Source organism: Meles meles, chromosome 10 (assembly GCF_922984935.1).
Source record: "Meles meles chromosome 10, mMelMel3.1 paternal haplotype, whole genome shotgun sequence".
NCBI lineage: Eukaryota > Metazoa > Chordata > Mammalia > Carnivora > Mustelidae > Meles > Meles meles.
This window is the reverse complement of record NC_060075.1, coordinates 22,600,972-22,625,570: the sequence shown is the minus strand read 5'-3', so window position 1 is coordinate 22,625,570 and position 24,599 is coordinate 22,600,972. Positions and strand designations below refer to the sequence as shown.

At 44.2% G+C, this 24,599-nt stretch overlaps 1 protein-coding gene across 1 annotated transcript; it reads right to left on the bottom strand.

Annotated features, from left to right (window-relative positions):
• Positions 1-5,199: 5,199 nt before the first annotated feature.
• Positions 5,200-22,866, bottom strand: ZC3HC1 (zinc finger C3HC-type containing 1). Its single transcript, XM_046021548.1, has 10 exons — positions 22,712-22,866; positions 20,578-20,689; positions 17,246-17,396; positions 16,643-16,726; positions 11,514-11,641; positions 10,147-10,301; positions 9,001-9,244; positions 8,441-8,653; positions 7,808-8,014; positions 5,200-5,637 (listed from the first exon to the last, which is right to left on the bottom strand). The coding sequence occupies exons 1-10, from the start codon at positions 22,855-22,857 to the stop codon at positions 5,569-5,571; spliced, it is 1,509 nt and encodes a 502-aa protein (XP_045877504.1). The 5' UTR covers positions 22,858-22,866; the 3' UTR covers positions 5,200-5,568.
• Between the last annotated feature and the right edge of the window lie 1,733 nt (positions 22,867-24,599).

Sequence of the window (24,599 nt, the reverse complement as noted above, 5' to 3'; positions counted from 1 at the left end):
TTCTGCTCAGTCATGGTCTCAGGGTCCTGGGATCGAGCCCCACATGGGGCTCTCTGCTCAGCAGGGAGCCCGCTTCCCGCCTCCCCCCACCGCCCGCCTGCCTCTCTGCCTACTTGTGATCTCTCTCTCTCTGTGTCAAATAAATAAATAAAATATTTAAAAAAATTAAAATGGCCTGAATCATTGGATAAACCATCTCCATGGCCTACACCTCCTTCCCAAAGACCTTCATACAGACTTGGTTCCCCCCTTTCCCTCTCTTCCTGGCTGGCTTCTGCTATAGGACCGTCAACTCGCATAGAGCGGTACTGTAGAAAGAAAACCAGTAACCTCCAGCAACACTTTGGCCAAGGAACCATGAGAGAAAAGAGAGCATAGGACAGAGATGGAAGGAGCAGTCTCTAATTACAGCTGCGGGAGTCACTGCAGAGGGCATGGGTCAGCTGACCCAGATGACAGCTTCATGGAAGCCAAAGAAAACCCAGAGTAGGACTCAAACTATAAATAGCAAGGAAAACTGAGGAGGAAGTGTTTGTCCTTTTGCTGTTGGTCGAGCTGGACAAGCAGCTGTTTTTGTTGCTAAGACGGAACAGGGTGGAACGGATTTAAAAGTGGGCTCTGACGCAGCCACAATGGGTCTGAGGGTTTGGGGAGTAAGAGAGGAGCGTCCCCAAGGAGCATGCTGCACCTGTTAAGTCTGTGAAAGTTGGCTAATTTAAAAAGAGCCAGGTGAAAGACTCACTTCTGGATACCAGTATCCCATGAGCAGTTGTGAGAGAGTCTGTTCAGTTGTGAGACGCAGATCTCAGCTTTGTGCTCCGAAAAGGAAGCTCACAGAACCACCATTGCTGAAAGGTATTCCCGGCTGTATTGTAATGGAAAGATCAGCAGGCTGGGGAGTAGGGGTCTAGCGGTAGCTCTGCCACATTCTAGCTGTATGACTGCGCTTGTGTATGTATGTCTTTTTTTTTTTTTTTGAAGATTTTATTTATTCAACAGAGAGAGACACAGCGAGAGAGGGAACACAAGCAGGGGGAGTGGGAGAAGGAGAAGCAGGCTTCCCACCGAACAGGGAGCCTGATGCGGGACCCGATCCCAGGACTCTGGGATCATGACCCGAGTTGAAGTCAGACGCCCAACCGACTGAGCCACCCAGGCACCCCGGCGATTGTGTTTTTAAAGGGCATTGAACTTCAGTCTTTCGCCTCTGTAAAAACAAAGTCTCCTTGGATAGGGAGTGCAATCTTTGTTAAAAACATTCGTAGGATCCTAGAGATCCTTGGTGGAGAAGAACAGTAAAAGGGAGTCTGAAGGCAGGGAGGACTGGCCAAACTAGGGAGTCTCCAGGATACTGCTGTTCACCCTGATGCTGGGACCAAGACTACAAAGGAAGGTTCTCACCTGTGAGGTAGAGAGCAAGGCGTCGGAAGTTCTATTTGTCAGCAGATTATTAGCACAGAGATTACACAGCATCCTTGTAAACGACCTACTATGGCTCATGAAAGCAGGTAAATTCCTTACCGTGATGATTTATAGCACCAACTCTGAGGATGGTAAAGTAAGCAAAAAATGAAATTTTAGGCAATTATCTTTTTTTTCCAAGATTTTATTTATTTGACAGAGAGAGAGAGAGGGAGAGCACAAGCAGGGGGAGTAGCAGGCAGAGGGAGAAGGAGTAGCAGGCTCCCCACTGAGCAGAGAGCCTGATGCGGGGCTCGATCCCAAGACCCCGAGATCGTGACCTGAGCCAAAGGCAGACGCTTAACCAATTGAGCAATCCCAATTACCTCTCTTCGAAGTATCTGCCAAAAGAAGAAAAATTGTATTTTCAAATGAAGACTCAAATCAGGAAAAGTGGGTTCCTAGAAAGGCCACACCAATAACTTTGATGGGAACAACTCATAAGAGCGAGTAGCCTGGGATTGGAGTGATGTCCTAGCGTGTGGACCAGAACAGCAGCTTTGGGAAGAAGTTCATGAGCTCAATTCCATCTGTACCAGTCAGAGTTCTCCAGGGAAATAGAATTGGTGTGATATGTATAGATACATACAAAGGGCTTCTCTATGGGGATTGAGCCACACAATCATAGAGGCCGAGGAACCCCATCATCTGTCTCATGCAAACCAGAGGCCACGGAAAGCCGGTGGTGCTGTTCCAACCCATGCCTGAAGGCCTGAGAACCAGGAGCTCTGAGGTCCAAGAATAGGAGACGACAGATGTCGCAGCTCAAACAAAGAACACATTCACCCTTCCCCTGCTTTTTGTTCTATTCAGGCCCTCCGTGGATTGCATGCTCCCCACTCACACTGGTGAGGGTGATCTACTTTACTTCTTCACCGATTTGAAAGCTCATCTCTTCCTGAAACAGCCTCATGGATATGTCCAGAAATAACAATTTACCGGCTATCTGGGTATCCCTCAGCCCAGTGAAGCAGACACATGAAATTGAGCATCACCCCATCTGAGAACAACCACTACTGCTTGAAAGTACACTCAGTCCAGCCTAGCAGCGTATTCAACAGAAACTCAGGTGGGTAGCCTCGAGCCTTGGGTATTTAGCTACACAGGCTGACCATAAGGTGGATGGCTTTACTTCTATGAGGGTCTCTAGATTTGGAGCATTTGAAATGACCCTTGACTTTAATACACAGGGTCCTCCCCTCCTGACCTCTAGAACATCGTTTGTAGACAGATGCTGAACTCAAAATGTTAAAAATACAACTATTGTGTTCCCTCCACACCTGGGTTCTCGATCTGGAATGGCTGGCCGCAGACCTTGAGGTCGCCCTGGATTCTTCCCTCTTCCTCACGCCCAGATTGTTCATGTTGAAGTTGTCACTGACCTTCCTGCCAAGTCATCCACTGTCCCTGCCATCATACTCCCTTAGAGCCTTTCTGTCTCCCCTAAGGTGCTATCCACACACACCATGATGATCTTCCTGAGTACAAATGTCATTTCCCTGCTCAAAAAGTTTCCCTTTTCCCACAGAATCAAGACCATACTCCTTAGCAGAACACACAAGACTCCAGTCTGGCCCGACTTCTGTTCTCTTACCCGTTCTCTTCTATTCCTCATGTACAAGCCTAGCCACAGCTGAATGCTGGCTCTTTCAGGAACATAAGAAATTCTGCTCATTTGCTCACAACATTCCTTCAGCCTCAAATGTCCTTATTTCATTAAATGTCTACTGTGTGCCAGGCAGTTTCAAGTGCTGTCTAAACAAGACAGACAATATGGCACCTGACTGGCTCAGTAGGTAGAGCATGTGATTCTTGATTTTGGGGTCATGAGTTAGAGCCCCATGTTGGGGGTAGAGTTCACTTAAAAAAAAAAAAAAGATGGACAAGGTCCCAGTTCTCACAGAGCCTACATCTCCCACTCATCTCCAAGTCCAGCTCAAATCTATACCTTCCTGGAAGTTTTCTCCAATTCCATACATGAGAATTTACTCCCCCACACCCCGAAACATTGTTTTAAATAAGCTCTACACCCTACATGGGACTTGAACTCACAATCCTGAGATTGAGTCGCATGCTTGGGGCATCTGGGTGGCTCAGTTGGTTGAGCATCTGACTGTGTTTTGGTCAGGTCATGATCTTAGGACTGTGCGGTCCAGCCCGGCATTGGCTCCCTGCTCAGCAGGAAGTGTGCTTAAGATTCTTTCTCTTTCCCTCTGCCCCTCCCACTCATGCTAGCTCTCTCAAATAAACAAATCTTTAAAAAAAAAGTCATACACTATCAACTGAGCCTGTTGGGTGCCCCTCAATTCTTCTTTTATACTTCTCCCAGAATACTGAGCATTCTTGTGCGACATTTGTGTACAGATGTGTCTTCCAGTCTGGATGACAGACTTCTGGAGGACCGAGACGGGTAGTGATTATGTGTGCATTACATGAGGGCTTGCACGGTGCCTCCCACATGGAAGAGACCGTTTCCTGAATTACACCAAGTCTATCCCAATCTGCTTCCATTTATACTTGAAACACACACACAAAACAAGCTTGTGGAGCTTTGTCTATTTTAAAGAAATGTGAATGTTTTCCTTGGAGGCAGGTAGAGAATAAAAATTGCAGTGGGGCGCCTGGGTGGCTCAGTGGGTTAAGCCGCTGCCTTCGGCTCAGGTCGTGATCTCAGGGTCCTGGGATTAGGTCCTGCATCGGACTCTCTGCTCAGCAGGGAGCTTGCTTCCCCCTCTTCTCTGCCTGCCTCTCTGCCTACTTGTGATCTCTCTCTGTCAAAAAATAAATAAAATCTTAAAAAAAAAATTGCAGTGGACTTGCGGGGGCCCCTGGGTGGCACAGTTGGTTAAGCGTCCACCTTTGGCTCGGTCATGATCCTGGGATCCTGGGATGGAGCCCCACATTAGGCTCCTTGCTTGGTGGGGAGCCTGCTTTTCCCTCTCCCTCTGCAGCTCCCCTTGCTTGTGTTCTCTCTCTCTCACTGTCTCTGTCAAATAAATAAATAAAATCTTTAAAATTAAAAAAAAAATTACAGTGGAATTTAAAAAATTTACCCACTTTATTATAACCTGGAATTAGGGTTGTAGTCTTTTTGAGCACCTTGTGTTAATGATTCTATACCATTCCCGAAGTGGTGATCTGGAGGATATGAGCTTCTAGAGGCAGACTCCAAACTCACTTAGTCACCAGTGAACAAAAAGCTTCTACCTGGGGCCCAAGGTCTCATTTCTGTGAACGTCAGAGAGCTGCCCACCAGTCAACCGCTAAGGGGACCATGGAGAGTGACCACGAGCACTCAGGCCAAAGGCAAAAGACCACCCCTACAAACACAACCTGGAAACAGCTCTACTGGCCTCATAGAGGGTTGACTTCGGAGCAATAGCAACACAATGTGCCCTTTTAAAAATTAGGACTGGTTCAGTCAGTTCAGTGTCTGACTCTTGATTTTGGCTCAGGTCACGATCTCAGGGTTGCAAAACCGAGCTCTGTGTAGGGCTCTGTGCTCAGAGTCCTATCTGCTTGAGAGTCTCTCCCTACTCCTCCCCCACCTCCGGAAAAAAAAAAAAAAGAAATACCTCTTTGATTAGAATCACAAATAAATTAATAAATTTCCGGCTTTGCAGCCAATCTGCAAACTGAAACCTTGATTTTGCTTAGTGCTCCCCTGGAATTTTATCAGTGTCTGCCTTGTTTGTATCAGCCCAGACGGCAAGAAGGAAGGCAGTTCTCCAGCAGTAAGAATCTTAACAAATGTTTTATTAATACATCCTGTCATATTCTCGGGATAGAAGAGTCCTCAAAACACTGCCGCGTACTGAAAGAGGGTACAAGTGCTCAAGTCCTTGGTCTTCCGTCTGGTGGAATAACCCCACACTCCTTTAACAGAAGCGGGCTTGCTGAACTCCACCTGCCCCCACCCCAGCATAGAGACAGGCTCCCCCCAGTCAGATGCAGACAGTGACACTCACTGCCTTTTGCAAGGACGGGGGCTCCTTATGATTAAGCCGGAACAGAGAAAAACTTAGCATCAGCTGGCCAAAAAGGAATTCAGACTTTATTTCTCAAAGTCACTCATTCCGTTTCTCTCCAGGAAGGGCTGGAATGGCTTCAGGATGAACATAACGATTCCCACTGCCGGAATATTCGGAATACCTTCCTTGATTTTTCCGAGAGACTCTACAGGTAGAAAAGCTCATTATTAGAGATTAAATTCTTTTACAGAGGTGAAGGGTGGGGTAACAGCTTTAAGGCTTGGTTTGTAAATTTCTCTTACAGGGATGGGGTCTAGGATTGAGAAAAACAAGTTAATTTTATATTATTACTTTATTTTGTATACCTAATATACACCTAAAACCAGACTAAACATCAAAACGCCTGCATTCTACAGGCAGACTACTGCTAACACACTCTGAGCCTGTCAAACACGCCTCTGTCTGTCTGCATCCGTCCTAATCTCTGCGTGTGTGAGGCGGACACGTGGGACCCACCATTCGTGCAGCACACGTGTCGCACTGGTTTCCATTCGTGATGCTGAACTGGCCCCAGGGCCTTATTTCTTGTGAATAAGGATTCACATTCACATGATACCTCGCTGGGGTTAACAGTATAATCCAAGACCAAGGGGTAAAAAAAGTTAAATGACTCTTTCAAAGTTTAAACTATGACCCTGGACTTCTCAGCTCCATTTATAGCTGGCAGAGCGAATAATAGGAAGATTCTCACGGCCACTTGATCATGCCTATGAAGTGATCTGAGATTCTGAGAAATGGTGTTACAGGGAGACAAAGCAATTCACTAAAAGATAAAAGTTCTCAGAGAATCAGAACAGTTGGTTCCCTCCGCCTGTGAGAGTCACGATGAAGAGTACAGGGTCTCAGTGAGAATGTAAATGATCATCTAGCCAGACAATCCATAAAGTTACCTCCAGTTTTGAGTACCAGAAGACATTTTCACTGTCTTCTTATCCTCTTTGTGGATGAGTGTTTCAATAAAAGAAAAGTCCCGGGGCAGGGGCTGGGGAGAATCTGAGCTCTTACTAATGATGGAGGGGAATTCAGTGAATAGAGGGACAAAGTTAAAAGAAACTTTAGTTGAAAAAAAACAACATAAACTTTGTTCTAACATCAAGATCCTTTAACCAGCCTCATTAAGCTCTCAACTTTCCAGTCACAGCAGCTGTGGGAAGGTTAAAGACAAACCACCAAAAAGGATCTCGAAAGTCCTGGAACCCAGGGCCAATTATGAGGCCAACTTCTCCCTCTATAAAAACAAAACAAAATGAAACGAAAAAACCACCTAAACAAAAAAACCCCACAAAAATCCTGTGGGATTGCCTGTTCGTAAAACAGTGACAGAGGGCAGTCAATAAGACTCTATTTCAGGAAGATCTGGCGACAGAATATACATTGCAGACATTTGCCCTCAGATAGCTTTATATGTCTTCAAAAGTTTTTAAGTTGGAAAAATGAAGATTTTTTTTCCTGTGGAAAAATGTGGGAAGCCTTCATCTGCATTGTCTTACTAAGGGTACAAATGTACATTCTTGGGCTTTTAGCAATTCTACAGTTCTCTCCAGCAGAATCCCACAAACCTGGGAGTGCTTCTTGTAAACATCTACTGGCGAGTATTATTTTACTTTGTCCTTGGACGGGACGGGGGTCAGAAATTGTTCTATTCATACCGCGCTGTAAGGCAAATTTGGGAAGGAGCCAGCAGAGGAAAGAGAACCCGGTTCCCATGATCCCTTAATGCCCACCCTCCTATCACAGAGTGCATCCTCTACACAGAGCGAACCCTTGTTTTCTCAGCTGTCACGATGGACTCACATCTACCCACATTCCCTAAGCAGCAGCGATCACGACTCCAATGGCTAGTTGAGGCTTGGTGCACGAGCCCAGGGCTGGGGAACAGAGCAAAGTAACATGCCCTCTGTGCGGAACGAAACTGTAATCTGGGGGTTGGAGTACAGAGCTCCAGACAGCTAAGGTCTGTCTGGCCAGGCTCCAAACACAAGTGACAGCAACTGGCAGAAAAAGCAGCTGGTCTGCAACATGAGGCCGGAGCAGCTGCCTGCCCACCCGTTTCTGTTTTGACACTCCTTCTCTACTTTGTGTCATTTTAGTTGACGAGACAAAGAATTTACCAGAATTTGAGGGAATGCCAAATGCTAACCATTAGTTATCAGGAAGACTGAATCAGTTCCATGCCGAGTCTCTAGGACCCAACCTGAGTCTAACCTGACTTCGGAAGGCTGAGGGCAGGCAGGGTGCTAATTATAGGACCGCCTCTTGTTCCTCATCCCATAAACAGCAAGGGCTGTGCACCCGCAGGCAGCGGCTTATCTCACCGTGGAGTCTGTTTCAGCCGGCTGGCTGGACTGCTTGTGGGCCAGGAGGATGTTCAGCACGGCCTTCCAGCCTGGCTCTGCGGCGGCACTGGCGTCTACCTCTGTTCCACCATGCTCCCTGGTTTCCTGGCCAAGTGTGACATTCACCCAAGGGCACCAGTCTCTGTGCTGAGAGGCGGGGTCAAAGAAGCTTCGGGATGATGTATCCTGAGATACATGAGAGAGGGAAGAGAAAAGCGCTGATGAAGGGCGGAAGCCATGTCAATTCAGGAGTCGTCCAGCCAAGAATCTCACAAGTGCCCCCATTTCCAATTTGATGTTCTCCTTTAAACACTGCCTATGTCAGGCCCACTCTCTTTATAAATACTTTCATTCCCAAACCAAGAGTACGTGGTCAGGTCTGTCCCCCTAATCTCACTGCCATCCCCATGGGTCTGAAATATTTACTACCTCTCCGGAATCCACCGCAAAGATGTGGCACCCAACATAGCTGTCCCACCTTGAAACTTAATTCACATTATCCCCTTAGAGTCACAGGCCCCAGGAAGGGCTCTTGCCTGCTTCCCTGTGCTACACGGTGGGGGCCTGGCGTGCTGCCTGTGCGCAGGGACTTCTACACACAGGCGGACCCACCGAGCTGCTGGAAGAGCAGAGGCGAGCGCGCTTGGCTCTCCGGAGAGGGCTAGATGGCACCTCCAGGCCGGTGCTGTCTCCCGTTCCCATGCTGCGGGTCACCGGCCGGCTTCTCGTGGTGGGGCTGGCAGCCTCTGGCTCAGGACGGTCGACGGGACTGGAAGAGTCCCAGCTCCGAGTTCGGGAGACGATGGGACCGGGGCTCCTTTCAGCCTGAAGGAAAGAAGAGGTAACAGTAGTACACAGATGACATAAAGGATAAGGGTCAGTTTTCCTAGAAGCAGGTGAAAGCTAATGCTTTACAGTTTACACTCTTAAGAATTTACCTTCTGAACTGTCAACAGAACTAAACTCTCCCCAAAAATCATTGATTTTGATACAAAATCATGAATTTAGCTTCTGCACCGCAACTGGCTCAGAAAAACACGTGGTATTCTGATCAATGTGTTCAGAAGTGAAGCCCACCCGCCTCAGGTAATTGCCAACTTCTCTGCTACAACACTTCTGGCAAGAGTGCTGCCTCTACAAAGGCCACCCGAGCAAGCCAGTGAAGTCCATACCTGCTCTGAGCCAGGGGAACACGTGGCATCCTGGCTCCGGGTCATCATCCTCCGAGGAGACTCGGGCACAAGAGGGAAGCGCTCCGGCTTCCCCTCAGGGCCTGGGAGGGGAGAGCTGGTCAGGCCCAAGGACGCATCCAGGTCCGTCATGGAGGACTCAATCTGCTGGAAGCCCCAGAGCCCCACCTTCCTCATACACTGTGAGCAGCTTATCAGGGAGAGCTGCAGGGGTTCCAAAGAAGAACTAGGCAGGAACAGAAAAGAGAGTTTTCTCAAAGGGTAACATTTCCAAGGGACTAAGTGTAATCATTCGTGAGAACGTTTTGTCTTGCCAAACAAATCTCTGGAACAGCCCAGTGGACTGGGAATCATGTCATCTCAGGCCCCCAACTCCATCATCTCTCACAAAGTTCCTAGAGAAAGATCTAAGGGTCTTGGTGTAACCTCTAAGGCAAGACTATCTTGAAGGTTATGTTTTATAAATTTCTCCTCTTCCTTTTGAAACTTCTTCCTTTTAAATGAAAAATACTCCTTAATCTATCAAAAAAAGTATATTTAAAGTAAATCTAGATTGGTTCCTTTCTTTCTTTCCTTTTTTTGTTGTTAAATATTTTATTTTTAAGTCATCTTTACATCCAGCCTGGGGCTCAAACTCACGACCCTGAGATAAGTCAGTCAGTGCTCCACTGCCTGAGCCAGCCAGGTCCCCCCTGCACCTCCCCCACCGGTTCCAACAGTTTTCTGTATCAGAGAGAGTCTAAGCCAAATTGGGCAACTAGAATGGGAACCAACATGGGGGCCTGAGAACTCCAGCTGGCATTTCCTTTGGAAGTTTTTATGAATTCAACTGATTTTTCTTCCTTTCTATAGACAGAAAGGAGCTTCACTATTTCCAAGAGCACAGATTCTCAGCTGGGAAGTGATAGTAAAAAAAAAAAAAAAAAACAAACCAAAGTTCAGGTTTAACCAAGAATTCCTGAGTTCGAATTCTGTTTGTGATTCTTACTGTCCCCTCGCCACTTGCTCAGGTTTTGTCTGTTTTTCCGATAGGAAACATCATGGGAACCTCCAATACTATTAGTGACTGATGTATGCCAGCGTATGATGTTGTCAGAACTCATGTGCCCTGCAGAGTCACTGACTAACCTACACGCCCAGCCGCACAGAGAGAGGACACAGGCAGTGACGTGGACTTGGATGTCTGAGCCTAATTTGCTTGCAGTTTTTCTCTCGTCAGTTCGGTGGTCAAGTTCATCTTCAAGCAGGTGCAGGAGAAGACTGATCTTGTCTTCTGTCAAGCACTACAACGGAACCAAGGTAACAAACTGAAATTTTCAACCACAAAAATCACAAATAAGGATGTTATCTAGAGGGTATAAGGCAAAAATCATGAAAGAAATCCCAGACATGAAGACAATTCTCTTCATTATGGAAGGCTCACTTCTAGGACAGGGATAAGGTTTTAGACAGAAGCTTTCTGAATTGCCCTGCATTTGCTGACTGAGAAAGGTAGCAGTTGTCCTAGAACTACCGAATCTTTTCTTAGTTCTAATTTGTTTTCAATTTACCAATTACAGATGTTCTCTGAAACCTGTAAACTTCTACAGATTACTATTTATATCTTAACCTGACACTGGATTTACTTCTTGACAGAACAAGAGAGCTTGCCAAGGTCTTTATTTTTGTTCTAAGAATAATAAAGAACTGACAAGGGGAACAGAAAAGCTGCCTTGGCTAGGGACAAGGGACATTTAAAATAGGCACAGAGTTGGGGCACCTGGGTGGCTAAGTTGGTTGAGTGCCCGACTCTTGGTTTTGGCTTGGGGCATGATCTTGGGGTCTGGAGTTCGAGCCTGGTGTTGGACTCTATACTCAGCAAGGAGTCTGCTTGGGACTCTCTCTTCCCTCTGCCCCTCCCCCCATGCTCTCTGTCTAAAATAAAGAAATAAATCTTAAATAAATGAACAAATAAATAATATAGACACAGAAGTTAAACTTTGGTTAAAATCCAAACAGCCTCTTGACTTGAAGAAGCAAAATAATAGCTTCTATTTCCTATAGTAAAGCTTGTCTTTGGCGTGTCTACAGGGTGAGGGAACAGGACACTAGATATTCAGTTTCAAAGTACACATGGGCCAGAGCATTTCTAATTTCTATTCACAGGGGAGAAGGGAGTTTGTTACTTCTCCTGTAGTATTTTCTTTGGGAAATGATATGCAATAAACCATACGAGGTCAAATTTCAGTTTATTCTATTAAATAGTTTAAGTAACAAATCAGGATAAAACTGAATGTAATGCTATTTAAAGAAGCCTATCTAGAAGTTTCAATGGATCGCATTTACTTAATCTCTCCACAGTTGCCCTCCTGGTGGAGATTGGAAAAGGTCAGTTGAGGGACAAACAAATAGTTCTCTTCATAGCAATCTAAATCCTCTGTCATGTAAAGAAATCCTTCATGTACAAATGGCAGGGACAACTGAAGGCCACTGTAGGCTAGCCAAGAAAAACTCACCATAGATTTCAAGTCCTCTGGCCTCAAGGAAGGAAGCTGGAGGTCCAAGTGACAAAGGCTTTGAAAACGATCTAGAAATTCACTAACAAGAACCACAGGCTCATCCAATGGCAACATCCCAAATCGATCTGTAGACAAAGTACACTGGAAGATCATTTGGTACAAATCACAAAAAATAAAAGACGTATGTAAAACAATATGGGATAGGTAGCGATAACATTGATAAAATATTTGAAGGTGAGTAGGGTTTCTCAGAAGCAGTCAGGCTAAGCTGAATTTGAAGACCAACAACAGTGTGTAAAAGCTAAGGCTCAAAGGAAGGGGCCAGGTAGGGAATTCTACATAGCTTCATGGGACAAAATGTGCCTATGGACACGTATGGAAAGGAGAAGATGGGCTTAAAGTATAGAGAGTAACTGGACCACAACTTTACAAACATATGTGATGAGAAATTACTGAAAGTTTTTTTAAAATTTCACATAATTTTAAAAAATATTCTATTTGTTTATTTATTTAGTTAATATTTTATTTATTTGTCAGCAAGAGCATGAGCGTGCATAAGTAGGAGGAGCGGCAGGTAGAGGGAGAAGCAGACTCCCCCTTGAGCAAGAAGGCCGATGCGGGACTTGATTCCAGGTCACTGGGATCATCACCCCTGAAAGAGTGATATTATAGACAATATGCATTACTTTAGAGTAGAGATTGTAAGGGGTCAATGTTACAAAGCTCTTAATGACCGGGGGTGGGGAGGTGGGGGGTGGGAGCTGGATACCTAGGTGATGGGCAGTAAGGGGGGCACATGATGGAATGCGCACTGGGTGTTAAATGCAACTGATGAATCACTGACCTCTATCTCTGAAACTAATGATTCGCTGTATGTTAATTAATTGAATTTAAATTTTAAAAAAGTACCCAGTGCGATAGATATTATTATCATACAAATTCTACAGATGAGGAATCCAAGGAATATGAAAGTAACATACCCAGGTTTCATTACCAGTGAGAGACCAAAAGCTCCTGCTTTTACAGAGTTTCTATTACAGCACTTGCCAGTTCTTTCTAGTCTTTAACAGTACTAGGGAATTCCTAGTTTCTTTTAATTTTTTTTTTAAGATTTTATTTTTATTTATTTGACAGAGAGATCACAAGTAGGCAGAGAGGCAGGCAGGGAAGCAGGCTCCCTGCTGAGCAGAGAGTCTGACTCAGGGCTTGATCCCAGGACCCTGGGATCATGACCTGAGCTAAAGGGAGAAGCTTTAACCCACTGAGCCACCCAGGTGCCCCGAATTCCTAGTTTCTTATAGCTCCTTTACTTTTGTTTTGTTGTTACCCTTTGTTTTGTTCTTACCCTTTTGTTACTAAATATCTCAAATACATAGACTTTTTTCCCCAGCAATATCTAAGCTCTAAAACAGGGATCAAGCTGTTTGGACCCTTGTGTCCAGCAAAAACCTAATATTGTATTTTAGGCAATAGCTTTAAAACTGTAGCTAAGACCCCTTCTTAGGTTCTGAAATCAGTTTATCATTTACCTAATTTCTAAGCCAGTTATTTTAACAAAACAGAATGCAATAACATTAAACTGTGGCACTTCCATACAATGCAATATTATCCAGCAATGAAAAAAAGTGAATTCTAGAAGACACTGAAGAATCTTAAATATATAGTGCTATGTAGAGAGAAGTGAGTCTGAAAAGCTGCATGCTGTGGGATTCCAACTATACGACATTCTGGAAACAGTAAAACTATGGAGACAGTAAAATTTTAAACCCACCATGAAAATTTTTTTTTTTTTTTTAAAGATTTTATTTATTTATTTGACAGAGAGAGAGATCACAAGTAGGCAGAGAGGTAGGCAGAGAGGCAGGCAGAGAGAGAGGAGGAAGCAGGCTCGCTGCGGAGCAGAGAACCCGATGCGGGGCTCGATCCCAGGACCCTGAGATCATGACCTGAGCCGAAGGCAGCGGCTTAATCCACTGAGCCACCCAGGCGCCCCCCATGAAAATGTTTTAACATAAGTTAAAATTTATGTTTTATAATTAACATACGTGAGTATTCTGTCTACTTCAGTGTTTGATGTGTTCAAAATAATCAGTCCAGTAAATGAGTAATTATAAATTAAAATGTTTAAAGGGATTTAATTTAGGTGTTAAATGTTAGAAAAAAACTACCTTCAAAATTGTATTTATTAGATATGCTTAATAAATGTAAGCATTAAAGTATAAATAGTTGTAGGTCTTCCTCTCTTCACACTCAAGTCTCTGGAAAGAACCAAACCAAGGGTGGTATAATTGAAAGGTCACATTTGAATCTATTTAGGAGGTAGAATGGACAGGAGTGGGTGGTGATGATAGACAGAGAAGAGCATCTAAGGCGATGTCCAGGTTTTTGGCTAGGATAACTTGGTGGGGGTGGGGTCAGTGCCATTTAAGATGGAGAAAATATATGAGAAGTAAGGTTTAGATCTAAAATGAAGACTTTAGTTTTGCATATATTGAATTCCAGGTGCCTACAACAAGTCATTACATGAAAATGTTTAGAAGGTAGTTGAAAATGAGTCAAGCTCAAAAGAAAAGTCAGGATAGGAGTTAGAGGTTGGCAAGGAGGTGGACCAAGAAATCAGAGTGTATAGTCATAAGAGTTGGGAACCACCAACAGGGTCCTGGTCAGATCCCAAAAACCTGGAGTGGGTACACTGGGAGGATTCACATCCTCATGGGACTGAGGTCAGTCCTACTACACAGTGAAATAGCTAGGCTGGGGTGCCTGGTGCCTCAGAGGGTTAAAGACTCTGCCTTCGGCTCAGGTCATGATCTCAGGGTCCTGGGATCGAGCCCCTCATCCGGCTCTCTGCTCAGCAGGGTGCCTGCTTCCACCCCTCTCTCTCTGCCTGCCTCTTTGCCTACTTGTAATCTCTCTCTGTCAATTAAATACATAAAATCTTAAAAAAAAAAAAAAAAAAAGAAATAGCTAGGCCAACAGCAGAATCTCCTTGTTACACATCATCTTCACTTTAAGAATGTTATTCCTTAATAGTCCCTTTCTATTGTCCCTTCATTATCAGTAAATGGCACTCTATGGATACTTTGAATCTCTTTTTTATTTTTTTAAAAGAGTTAATTTATTTATTTGACAGAGAGAGAGACAGCAAGAGAGGGAACACAAGCAGAGGGAGTGGGGAGGGAGAAGCAGGCTTCCCGCTGAGCAGGGAGTCCCACATGGGGCTTGATCCCGGGATCCCAGGATCATGACTCAAGCCAAAGGCAGACACCTAACAACTGAGCCACCCAGGCTCCCCCCCTCCCTTTTTTAAAGATTTTATTTATTTGAGAAAGAGTGAGCAACAGAGAAAGCACGAACAGGGGCAGAGGGAGAGGGAGAAGAGGACTCTCTGCTAAGCAGAGAGCCCAACGTGGGGCTTGATCCCAGGACCCTGAGATCATGACCTGAGCCAAAGGCAGATACCCAACCGACTGAGCCACCCAGGCGTCCCCACTTTCAATCTTTCTTCCTCTTAGTGGTCATTCATGGAATATTCCCAGGCATCAGTGACCCTGGAATTGGCCTGAGCTGTCCTACTGAAATAAAAGGTAGACCTATTGGCACTAATGTCTGGTCAGGCATGAAGTTTTGCCCCTGGTCTTGGTGAGCCCTCTGGAGGGCTCTGCTGTGGAGGCTGGTTACTCAGCAGGAATAAGCCTATGTGACCAGTAAAATATATATTTATTTATTTTTAAAAGATTTATTGAGAGAGATAGCAGGGTGGGGGTGGACAGAGGGAGAGAGAATCTCAACCAGACTCTGTGCTGAGCGCTAAGCCTGATGCAGGGCTCGATCTCACCACCCTGAGATCACAACCTGAGCCCAAAACCAAGAATCTGATGCCCAACAAACTGTGCCACTCAGGTGCCCCAACCAGTGAAATATTTAAAAATCCCACTTCCTGGGGTGTCCGTGAGGTTCAGTCAATTACTTGCCTGATTCTTAATTTCAGCTCAGGTCATGATTTTAGGCTCATGGGCTCGAGCCCTGCATTAGGCTCCGTACTCAGTGGGAGTCTGCTAGAAGGTTCTCTCCCTCTGCCCCCTTCCCCACTCATGCATACGTTTTCGCTCTTTCTCCCTCTAAAATGGGTAAATAAATCTTTTGTATAAAATCCCACTTGTTACTACATTTTGGGCTTTTTGTGCATACAAACACTTAAAGGCCAAGAGCTTTTAAGGATACAGACACGATTAAAAATAACTAAAATAACTCCAAAATATATAAAAATATTAGCAACTGCATCACCTTACTATTTTTCACAGAACAAGTTCTAAATCAAGATCTGAAGATCAGTCACAAAGGAGCTATCATGTATCTTATAAGGCAGGGCATTCTAGAGTGTGAGGCTTCATAAAACTGCTGTGTCTCTTAGCCTAAGTATAAATTTTGGAATCATAAAGAAAACATACCCTGATGTTAGTTTCCTAGAATACATAGTCAGGTTCACTCTAAAGTAGCTTAGTTCTAAAAAAAAAAAAATAATAATAATAACGACTGAAGTTAATAGAGTGAAGACAATCACAAAGTCACCAGATACCTTCCAAGGCCCTTCTACAGGCAGTCTTTGGCCTCAACGCTGTTGTCACATTGTGTCATTTCACTGTGATAAACTATGTTTGTAATCACTCTCATCTGGCTTCCTGTGAGTCTGCTTTCGCAATGGAACCCCCTTTAACCGCCACCATTAGTGCACCAAAGGAAGCCTGGGGAGAACATGGGACGCTTGCTATGGTGGGAAAAGCAGACAGTTTGAAATCAGATAAAACCACAGTTTCGCCTCCTCACCAGTTGGTTTTAAGATCTCTGATTCTGTTTCCTCATCCCCAAAACTGGGTTGAGAATCTAGCTCCCAGGGTCCCTGTGAGAATTATGTGGGATAATGTCTACACAGCTGAGCTGTTGGCATGCTGAATGCCTATAATAAAGCTTAGTAATAACAAGTGGATGAATGTAAGTTCTTGAAAAGCACAAATAGAAAGGAAGAAAAGAAACCTCAAAGACTAGATTTTCACAAAGATATAGGCAATACTAGAAATGCAATAACCAAGAAGACACAGTAAATGGGAGATCCTGGAAATGAGTACCTGGGGAGGGGCTGTCTGGCCAGAAACAGAACTTCTCATGGGCGGTGCACAAGGCTTTCTTCAGCTCAGCACATCGGTCCTTATCTGAAACCCACAAAGGGAATACTGCCTTAGAAAACATTATATAGATTCAAAATCGAATGGCCAAGAACTTTTAAGAATATAGACAGAACTAAAACCAAAAATGACTAAGATAATGTTAAAAGATATGAAAATACTAGCAACTATGTAATCTTAGTGTTTTTCACAAAACAAGTTCTAAATCAAGATCCTAAGATCAAGAACAAAGGAGGTATTTCCAAGCTCCAGGCTTTCATCAAAGTGCCTTGTCTTTTTGTCTGAGTATACATTTTGGAACCATAAAGTAAACATACCCTGCTGTTAGCTTCTCAGAATGCATAAAGTCAGGTTCATGCTAAAGTAGCTTCGTTTTTAAAAAAAAGTAGTAACTGAAGCGAATAACTAAGATGAAGACAATCACAGATTCACCTTGATCTATGTGACACTACACATTCTTCGATCCAACACAGGTGACTGGTCTTTTTGGAAAAACTCAAGTATCTGTGAACATGGAGGAAAATGTAACTAGTGCTTTGTACTTACATCGGTCAAAATCAAAAGCTGGTTGTAAACTGGCACAGAGAAAAGCCTGGCAGCTGGAGCACTTCAGCATGTCGCACTCCACTGTGACCCAGCCGTATTTTGCACAGACGAGTGGAGACAGCTCGGAGGGCTTACCTGCCCATTTCAGAGAGTATTCACGTTAAGAAAAACAATGCTGGGGGCGCCTGGGTGGCTCAGTGGTTTAAGCCTCTGCCTTCGGCTCGGGTCATGATCTCAGGGTCCTGGGATCGAGCCCCCCGTCGGGCTCTCTGCTCAGTGGGGAGCCTGTTTCTCCCTCTCTCTCTGCCTGCCTCTCTGCCTACTTGTGACCTCTCTCTGTCAAATAAATAAAATATTAAAAAAAAAAAAAGAAAGAAAAACAACGCTGCAGGTATATTAAAATGAGTAAGTCAGAAATTAAAACTTTAACTCATTCTTTTGTATAAACAGGGATAAACAGATTAAGAGGAAAAGCACTAAGTGTGAAAAAACTATTTTTAAAGCACACATACTTCACAGAATAATGAAAGTTGTTTGAAAAATGACCAGAGGGGAACAATTATGAATTTTTCCTCTACAAAGCCCTGTGTATTTTGTATGTTCAAAATGTAGGAATTTGAAAATATTTCAATTTCAGCAAAAGAGGGCTGGAAGGCTAGAAAACAGAATTTAGATATGAACATTAAAGGGCTCTAAGCTGGGAGTCTACTTTAAAAAACAATAAGTAAATAAATAAATAAAATTAAAATGAACGTAACAGAATTACTTAACCAGCTGTGTTACATAAATGATTGTCACATTTAAAGTGGTGATCAATTCATATCCGCTGAAAACGAAAAAGACCCAAAGAAAATGGTTCTAAGTACCAAGCAAAAATCAGGAATTATGGGTGCCTGGGTGGCTCAGTCAGTTAAGTGTCTGCCTTTTGCTCAGGTAATGACCCCAGGGTCCTGGGATCGAGCCCCATGTCAGGCCCCCTGGAGCCTGCTTCTCCCTCTCCCTCTGCCCCTACCCCTGCTTGTGCTTGCTTTCTCTCTGTGTCAAATAAATAAATAAAATCTTAAAAAAAAAATAATTATTAAAAAATCAGGAATTATTCCAAGGAGCAGCAGTAGAAGGATGTTTAAAATACCTTCCTCTTCCTGAGCAATTTATTCATAAAGCCATCAAGCGGTGAGCAAGGAGGACAGCCAGGAGGGTGAGGGGAGGCAGCTCAGTGCCAGGTGTCAGTACCCAAGGTGGGTAAAAGGGGCTGCTCACCTTGAGGGGTGGAAGCCAAGTAGGGTGGAAAGAACATCCCCATGGGGTCCCCACTTACCAAATCAGGGATCACTGGAGTATCAAAATATATCATGAGAGTAATGGATTATAACCCACTAAATAAAAAAAGCAGCCCAGGCTGCTATGAATAAATTACTACTTAATAAAGTTTGATGAGGAATGGGATATTTGCATAGTTTCAAAGCACCTCTGCCCAAAACACTTTTTTTTTTTAATTACAAAGAAGAGAGTTACTTTACGGTGGAAAAGATGGACAGACAGTCCCTGAATCAAGTGACTGAAGGAATCACTGCCAGGAAAGGGATAAGCTGTGCCTCGTGATGAGATGCAATGAGGACACAGAGCCATTCTGGGAGGCTCCTACACTACCTGAATCTAACTGGAAGGAAAGAGCAGACGGATGAGAGTGACACTCAACAAAACAACGGGCCTGTCATCTTCAAAAGCATCACAGTCATGAAACTCAAGGAAAAACAGGAATCTCAACTGGTTCCTTTTGTTATAAAGAATATTACTAGGACAACTGTTGAAATGACTAGAGGCTAAGGGTTAGATGGTAGTAATTTATTAAATGAAACTTCCTGATTTTGATGGCTGTGTTGCAGTTATGTAGGAAAAAGTCCTTGTTTGTAGGAAACATTTGGGGGTAGTGAGGGATCACTCTGGCAGCTTACAAGTAGCTCAGAAAGGAAGTTTTCTGTAACCCGTGCAACAAAGTCTGCAAGTTGGTAATTGTTTCATATTTTTGAAAAAATCACTCTAGTGAATAAAGGGCAAAAGTGATGGGATGTCACCTCTGAGATCAGGTCACAAAGAGTCTAGCTTCTTTCATCCTCTCACTTGCTCGCTCTGATGGAAGGCAGCTGCCATGTTGTGAAATGTCTGTGTGGAGAGGCCCATGTTGCAAGGAATGTAGGGAGGTCTCTAGCCAACAGCCACTCCAGACCTGAAGCCCTCAGTCCAACAGCCACGTGAGTGAGCCTGGAAGTGCCTCTTTTCCTAGTGGAGCCTGAAGATGACTACAGGTCAACTGTCATCTCGACTGTAGCCTGTGAGAGACCCTAAACTAGAGGATCCAACCAAGCTGTGCCCACATTCCTGACCCACAGAAATTATGACATAAGTAGTTGGTTGTTTTAAACCACTAAGTTGTAGTGTAATTTCGTTATGTAATAATAGATAATATACAGAGGAAAATTCAGAAAGAGACAGGAAGTGTAGTAGGCAGTCTCAAAAAACATTAGGTTTTGGGGCACCTGGGTGGCTCAATGGGTTAAAGCCTCTGCCTTCGGCTTGGATCATGATCTCACAGTCCTGGGATTGAGCCCCATATCAGGCTCTCTGCTCGGCGGGGAGCCTGCTTTCCCGCCCCTCTCTCTGCCTGCCTCTCTGCCTACTTGTGATCTCTGTCTGTAAATAAATAAATAAAATCTTAAAAAAAAAAAAAATTAGGTTTAGGTACCAATAGCCTTACGCTATAACCCTGACTCTGCCATTCGCCAGCAGCTTGACCAGAGCCAAGTCACATAAGCTACCCGAAACTGTTTCCTCTTCTGTAAATGAGTATATAATAATAATAATACCTCTTTTCACAGGCTTAAGGGGATGATCAAATGTGATAATATATGTGAAAACATGTTACATTAAAGTGTTAATTAAAGTGTTAATATTTCTTCTGCTCTCAAGCTCTTAGTGTTTTCTTCTGTGAAAGGGTCAGGTCATCTCAACACTTGATCATAGTCAAAAGGCCAAGAAGCGATGTCAGGTCATCTCAAATATTCCTTTGAAGAATAACATTTTATGATGCTAATTTTCCTATAAAATTTCCTACCAAATTATCTTTTTTTTAAATTTTAACTAGGCTCCATGCCCAAAATGGGACTTGACCTCACAACCCTGACATTAAGAATTGTATGCTCTACCAACTGGGCCAGCCAGTCGCCCCTTACCAAGTTTAATTCTTGAATTTAAAACATCAGAGTAAGGGGAGAAGTAACAGTTCCAGGAGCAGGGAGAAAGTGCAGCTCACATGACCCAAGAAAAAAGGATATAGAAAACGTTTCCACTCTGCTAAAGAAGGCTTCTTTGCTTGTAGATTCCAATGGAGGCTGTTCTGCTTGGGGCGATCCATTAACTGACTGGAATGTGGCAGACGTGTCCTTCCTAAAATAAAGTGGCAGAACTCTTGGTAATCCTTCCAGAGCATCACTTTGCCCAAACATTTTGCACCTCACTTTATGGCACATCATAGCATCAATCACGCCACACTAGATTTTAATCTTTCTAAAAATCATTTCAGTTATGTCATTCCTCTGCTTAAAATTATCAATGGTTTCACAATACTTACTAAATAGAATCCACATTGTTCAGTCTGGCATTCAAATCTCTTTATAGTTTGGCCATACCTCTAATCTATACCAGCAAACTGTTCTAGCTCACTCACTGGTCTCCAATAGTATTTCACACAATTTCAGTGCACAAAATTAGACTCAAGGCTTCTGTGCATTATACAATTTGAACCACCTTAGAAATTTAACTCTTTTAACACAGGGAGAATAATTTTGATATTTCTACCTGGGTCGACTCTTGGTACCCACGCTCCCAAAAAAGAACTAATCTGAAAATTCAAATCAAAGTAAAGATGTTTAGCAGTGCCTGGGTGGCTGTTGGTTAAATGTCATGGGATCCAGCCCTGGATCGGGCTCTCTGCTCTGAGGGCAACCTGCTTTTCCCTCTCCCTGCCATGCCCCCCACTTGTGCTCTCTCTGTCATATAACTAAATAAAATCTTTAAAAAAAAAAAAAAGTAAAGATCTTCAGGCAATTTCATGAAAAATATTCAGGGAGAAAAACCCCAACAAAACAATTATCTTATTTTCAGCGAAAGGCATTTCAATAGCGTGTGGGAGAGGCAGAGGAAGGACCTACTGAGGACAAAAGTCATTTTAATAAAAAAAGGGTGACACCGGGGCACCTGGGTGGCTCAGTGGATTAAGCCGCTGCCTTCCGCTCAGGTCATGGTCTCAGGGTCCTGGGATGAGCCCCGCATCGGGCTCTCTGCTCCGCAGGGAGCCTGCTTCCTCCTCTCTCTCTGCCTGCTTGTGATCTCTGCCTGTTAAATAAATAAATCTTTAAAAAAAAAAAAAAAGGGTGACACCAACTATTATAACTCAAAAGAAATAAACTCCAAGACTTTCACGGAAAGTCAGAGAGTCTCAGGGAGGTGTGGTTCTTTAAAGAAATTGAGAGGATCCATAAACTTGGATGAGAAAAAAGTGACATTTATGCTACTAACCTCTAACTGAAATTTAGCATTTCCTTCAATTATGAATGAAAGTAGTAAGAAAAACCCAACAAAGTATAGTAGCATCAGCAGTACCTGTGAGCATGTAACCAATGGAAATCAGATGTTTTGTCACATTAAGGTTGCATGTTTGAAATGTCATTTATGCTTATGATTACTTCAAAATTATGGTAGATGGCAGACATTCCTAGATGTTAATTAACTCTTTAATAACGAACCATGTTACTGCATCACTTTTTATTATTTTATTTTTTAAAAAGATTTTATTTATTTGAGAGAGAGCACGCACAAGCTGGGGGAGGGGCAGAGGGAGAAAGAGAAGCAGGCTCCCCTCCCAGCAAGGAGCCCTAAGCGGGTCTTGATCCCAGGACCCTGGGACCACCACCCCAGGAGAAGGCAGGCGTTTAACAGACTGAGCCACCCAGGCACCCCACTGCATCACTTTTAAAATTCTACTATCTTGATAACTGCATTACAACATAACTGTTTTTTTAAATAATCCCATGTAATTTACTTCATACACTTAAAAATATTCTGAGAAGGGGTTCATAAGCTTTATCAGGCTGCCAAAGGTGTCTAAGGCTCAAGAAAAGCTGAAGAAACCCAACTGAGATGTCAGGTGCATATTCAGTTAGCGGTCCTCTTTTTTATTTCCTCCCCTCCAAAACCTGTCTGGAAGCAAAATTCTGCGCGTGGTGCGGAAGGCAGTACGTCCCGAGAAGATTAAAGCCGAGTAAATGTAGGAAACCCATTCTCTTTCACAGTCCCGGACGTAGCCAACCCCGCCAACCGAATAGCACCCAGGGGATCCCCCCAGGCCTGCGTTCGCCAAACCCTGTCCAATCCGCCGGCGCCGGAGCCACGATGGACTCGCGAACTCACGCTTCCGCGCCTCCCTCTTCCGGGGCAATCCCCTCATCTATCAGCTGCCGGACTTTTTGGGGTGTTCCTTCTGGGGAGCGAACAACTGCACCCCAATTCTTTTCAACCCCCGAGGCAAAAGCTTGCCCCTCAGTGGGCGCCGCCATCTTGGTCCGTTGCCGACTTGCTTCCCCGCGGGTTTGAAGGCTCAGGAACTTCCGTTCTGCGCGGTTAAGATCCTCCTCCCGAGGCGCGGTCTCGCGCGTTTGCCCACGCGACTCGGAGAATCTGACCGCGGGGCCTACTCCTTCGTGGCCATCTTAGAACTAGGTAAACCCTCATTTTAGAATGAGGTAAACCACCACGGGAGGCTCTGGTGTTTAAACCCAGATTAACTGTTTTCTTTGTGCACGAGCGTATTTGGGGCTGATAAGGGGTTTTTAGAGCGTTGTTTCTCCAAATACGGCAGGGAGGAGGGGCCAAATTTAGTCTTAAAGTAATTAACTAACAGGGCCCTCCTACCTTATATCCTTTTACAAGTGAAGAAATGGCCACCGTCACTTGAGAGTAAATAATTTAGAAGTTTTCTTAGAAATCGTGTTACAGGTGGGTTTAGAAGTCTGTGGCATTTGCCGTTATTGAACACCCTCCCTCCTTTGTCCAACAAGTATTTATGGAGTGTGCCCTACTGACGCTGTCCTAAGCGTTGGCAGTGACAGCAGTGAACAAAGGAGACAGGTCTGAACGGAGTGAGATCTCAAACACGTGTTCCTGTAGTTTTGAGATTATGATTGGAAGTGCTCCAAGGAGTGCCAAGTGTATACAAGGAGGCCCTCATTTCGTCTGCAGATTCTCCCGGGACTGTCAGGCGGTGGCGTTAACATGGATGAGGTTGTGGGAAAGAGATTAGATTGGAAGGAGTTGGCCTCATCTGATCAACTGGAAAAGAAGACTGTTGTGACTGAACCACAGACCCAGATGAAAGTGGGACCACCCCCAACCCCTCCAGCTCACTCCCTGAGGGCTTCTAACTGCAATGATGTGCCCACCCCTAGGACCTTCAGTCTACTGATCCAGCCACCTTTCCAGGATCCCTAACTCCAGAGCCTCCCTTATCCCTTCTTTCCCTAGCCAGCTTAAGTTCATTGCCAGTCATCATTTCTTTGCAAAATTTGAACATGGACTGAGAATTAGTCAAGATTGAAGTATTATTGTTAGTTTGTCATAGGTGATAAAGGCATTTTGATTATGGTTTTTAAAAGTCCTCACTTCAGGGACGCCTGGGTGGCTCAGTCGGTTAAGCCGCTGCCTTCGGTTCAGGTCGCCATCCCAGTGTTGTGGAATCGAGTCCTGCATTGGGCTTCTTGCTCCATGGGGAGCTTGCTTCTCCCTCTGCCTCTGCCTGCCACTCTGCCTGTCTGTGCTCTCTCTCTCTCTCTAACAAAGAAATAAATAAAATCTTAAAAAAAAAGTCCTTAAAAAAATGACTTATGAGAGATATATCTCAAAGTATTTATGGGTGAACTGTAGGATGTCTGGGATTTGCTTTCAAATTCTTAAAGTGAAGGGTGCCTGGCTGGCTCAGCCGATGGAACATATGACTCTGGATCTCAAGGTTGTGAGTTTGAGCCTCATACAGAAAATAAAATCTTTTTAAAAAGTTCTTTTTTTTTTTGGTTTAAATTATTTATTTATTTGACAGAGATCACTAGTAGGCAGAGAGGCAGGCGGGGGGAGAGTAGGCTCCCTGCAGGGAGCCGGATGCAGGGCTCAATCCCAGGATCCTGAGGTCCTGACCTGAGCCAAAGGCAGAGGCTTAACCCTCTGAGCCACCGAGGTGCCCCTTTAAAAATAGTTCTTGAAGGGAACGTGTGTGGGGGAATAGATGAAAGAAGGTTGCAAATGTTTT

Coding starts and splice junctions, on each gene's coding strand:
- ZC3HC1 (XM_046021548.1), bottom strand. CDS start 22,857: ATGGCGGCGCCCACTGAGGGGCAAGCTTTTGCCTCGGGGGTTGAAAAG. Junction 17,397..20,577: donor GCAGAGTGGAAACGTTTTCT/ATATCCTTTTTT, acceptor TAACGTGAATAC/TCTCTGAAATGGGCAGGTAA. Junction 11,642..16,642: donor GCCAGACAGCCCCTCCCCAG/GTACTCATTTCC, acceptor CTTTGTCTACAG/ATCGATTTGGGATGTTGCCA.